Source organism: Pongo abelii, chromosome 3, assembly GCF_028885655.2.
Source record: "Pongo abelii isolate AG06213 chromosome 3, NHGRI_mPonAbe1-v2.0_pri, whole genome shotgun sequence".
Lineage (NCBI taxonomy): Eukaryota > Metazoa > Chordata > Mammalia > Primates > Hominidae > Pongo > Pongo abelii.
In genome coordinates, this window is record NC_071988.2 from 8,743,780 (window position 1) to 8,746,936 (window position 3,157).

General features: G+C 57.4%; 1 protein-coding gene across 1 annotated transcript; it reads left to right on the forward strand.

Moving 5' to 3' along the window:
• The first annotated feature begins 256 nt into the window (after positions 1–256).
• DRD5 (dopamine receptor D5) lies at positions 257–2,736 on the forward strand. The gene has a single exon (XM_002814584.5). The coding sequence runs from the start codon at positions 756–758 to the stop codon at positions 2,187–2,189; it is 1,434 nt and encodes a 477-aa protein (XP_002814630.1). The 5' UTR covers positions 257–755; the 3' UTR covers positions 2,190–2,736.
• The last annotated feature ends 421 nt before the right edge of the window (positions 2,737–3,157 follow it).

Sequence of the window (3,157 nt, forward strand, 5' to 3'; positions counted from 1 at the left end):
ACTCAGGTCTGTGGGTAATCCAAGGCCGCTCCGCTTACCCTTCAAATGCTCTTTCCCCCTCCGGAAGCCCTCGCATCCTCATTCTTACCCCACCTCTTGTTCCCCAAGCGTGGCCAGGGCTAGGGCTCCAGGGATACGCCAAGCACCATTCGGTTTTCCCGGGGAGAATTTTCCCCGGCCCGGGGCTAGGGTGTGGCGCTGGGGCGCCCCTCGGACCTGCGGGATCGCCCCTACACTCTGGCGCGCTGAGCGCGGTGAGCGAGGGCGCCAAGGCACAGGTGGGGCGGGAGTCGAGCGCGGAGGCGCAGGGGGGGCGGGACGCGGGGCCCGGGAGCGGCCAGGGACCGCGGCAGCGCCGCACTGCCAGCCCGGCGCCGGCGACTGCCTGCCCCAGCCCCTCAGTGGCGGCTTGCTCTCTTCTCTCGCTCCGAACCAGACACAGCCGCTGCCGCTGCCGTCCGGCGCGCTGCAGACTCCCGAGAACAGCCCTGGCTGTCAGCGGGCACCAGCCGCTTCCTGTCCCCATCGCCGAGACTGGAGGGGCGCACCACGGCCACCGAGCCAGAGGCGCTTCAGGAGGCAAGAGAAGTCCCCGCGCGCTCCGGGGCCCGGCGCAGCTCATGGTGAGCGCCCTCTGGGGCTCGAGGGTCCCTTGGCTGAGGGGGCGCATCCTCGGGGTGCCCGATGGGGCTGCCTGGGGGTCGCAGGGCTGAAGTTGGGACCGCGCACAGACCGCCCCTGCAGCCCAGCCCGAAATGCTGCCGCCAGGGAGCAACGGCACCGCGTACCCGGGGCAGTTCGCGCTATACCAGCAGCTGGCGCAGGGGAACGCCGTGGGGGGCTCGGCGGGGGCACCGCCACTGGGGCCCGCACAGGTGGTCACCGCCTGCCTGCTGACCCTACTCATCATCTGGACCCTGCTGGGCAACGTGCTGGTGTGCGCAGCCATCGTGCGGAGCCGCCACTTGCGCGCCAAGATGACCAACGTCTTCATCGTGTCCCTGGCCGTGTCAGACCTCTTCGTGGCGCTGCTGGTCATGCCCTGGAAGGCAGTCGCCGAGGTGGCCGGTTACTGGCCCTTTGGAGCGTTCTGCGACGTCTGGGTGGCCTTCGACATCATGTGCTCCACCGCCTCCATCCTGAACCTGTGCGTCATCAGCGTGGACCGCTACTGGGCCATCTCCAGGCCCTTCCGCTACGAGCGCAAGATGACTCAGCGCATGGCCTTGGTCATGGTCGGCCTGGCATGGACCTTGTCCATCCTCATCTCCTTCATTCCGGTCCAGCTCAACTGGCACAGGGACCAGGCAGCCTCTTGGGGCGGGCTGGACCTGCCAAACAACCTGGCCAACTGGACGCCCTGGGAGGAGGACTTTTGGGAGCCCGACGTGAGGGCAGAGAACTGTGACTCCAGCCTGAATCGAACCTACGCCATCTCTTCCTCGCTCATCAGCTTCTACATCCCCGTGGCCATCATGATCGTGACCTACACGCGCATCTACCGCATCGCCCAGGTGCAGATCCGCAGGATTTCCTCCCTGGAGAGGGCTGCAGAGCACGCGCAGAGCTGCCGGAGCAGCGCAGCCTGCGCGCCCGACACCAGCCTGCGCGCTTCCATCAAGAAGGAGACCAAGGTTCTCAAGACCCTGTCGGTGATCATGGGGGTCTTCGTGTGTTGCTGGCTGCCCTTCTTCATCCTTAACTGCATGGTCCCTTTCTGCAGTGGACACCCCGAAGGCCCTCCGGCCGGCTTCCCCTGTGTCAGTGAGACCACCTTCGACGTCTTCGTCTGGTTCGGCTGGGCTAACTCCTCACTCAACCCCGTCATCTATGCCTTCAACGCCGACTTCCGGAAGGTGTTTGCCCAGCTGCTGGGGTGCAGCCACTGCTGCTCCCGCACGCCGGTGGAGACGGTGAACATCAGCAATGAGCTCGTCTCCTACAACCAAGACACCGTCTTCCACAAGGAAATCACAGCTGCCTACATCCACATGATGCCCAACGCCGTTACCTCCGGCATCAGGGAGGTGGACAACGACGAGGTGGAGGGTCCTTTCGATCGCATGTCCCAGATCTCTCAGACGTCCCCAGATGGTGACCCTGTTGCTGAGTCTGTCTGGGAGCTGGACTGCGAGGGGGAGATTTCTTTAGACAAAATAACACCTTTCACCCCAAATGGATTCCATTAAACTGCATTAAGAAACCCCCTCATGGATCTGCATAACCGCACAGACATTGACATGTATGCACATACACGCAAATACATGCCTTTCCAGTGCTGCTCCCTTTATCATGTGTTTCTGTGCAGTAGCTCGTGTGCTTAGAAACCTCACCCCATCGATTGGTAGTTCAAAGAATTGGCAGAAGCAGTTGCAATAAACTCAGTCAAATATACCCTGCCTACCAGAGACGGACCAATGATCCTATGAGAGAAGAGAGTATGGTGCTGGGTCCTTAAAAAAAAAAAGTGATACTTGGTCCTTAAAAAATATGCTCTCCCCTCCCTATTTAAACAAATGGCTTGTTCAGTCACTTGTTTGTGTTTGAATTGATTTTTAAACAGCAGGTTGTGTGTGTGTGCAGTGATGCTGTGGGAGCACAGCTTTCCTGGGTCTGGATTCCCGTGGCTTTGTGCTTATGTCATTTCTTCTCTCTGTGCTGGTGGGGTCCTCTTTACCATAGCTTAAGAAGTCTCCCTGATTCATTCTGGTGTCTAATAAACACAGATTATTTGTATTGTGGGGTGACTATCTTTGCTTTGCTACATTGGGTTTCAGGATTGCTTCTGAAGAAACGATGAGTGCATCCTTAAAATGCAAAGAAGATATTTGCTGGGTCTGGAAGTACATGTTTAATCTCTTTACAGTTTGGCCTTTAAGATACACCAGGGCAAAGGACCTTAAGGGGCTTCTGTTTTCTCAGGTTTCTTTTTATTACTTATACCCATGTTGGCTCTGTGCTGAAACCTGGCTTCAATGGCATGGCATTAGATCTTCTCAAGACCAGATTTTTTTTTTTTTTCTCATTTGGAATCTTTTTTGAAGTAACATAAGACAATTGTCCTTAATCCTAGACAGATGCGATCAGTTCATTGAAAAGATCATGTAGAATAATATCTTGAATCTTTCTCCATCTGAAATCTGTAGCATGTTTTAGA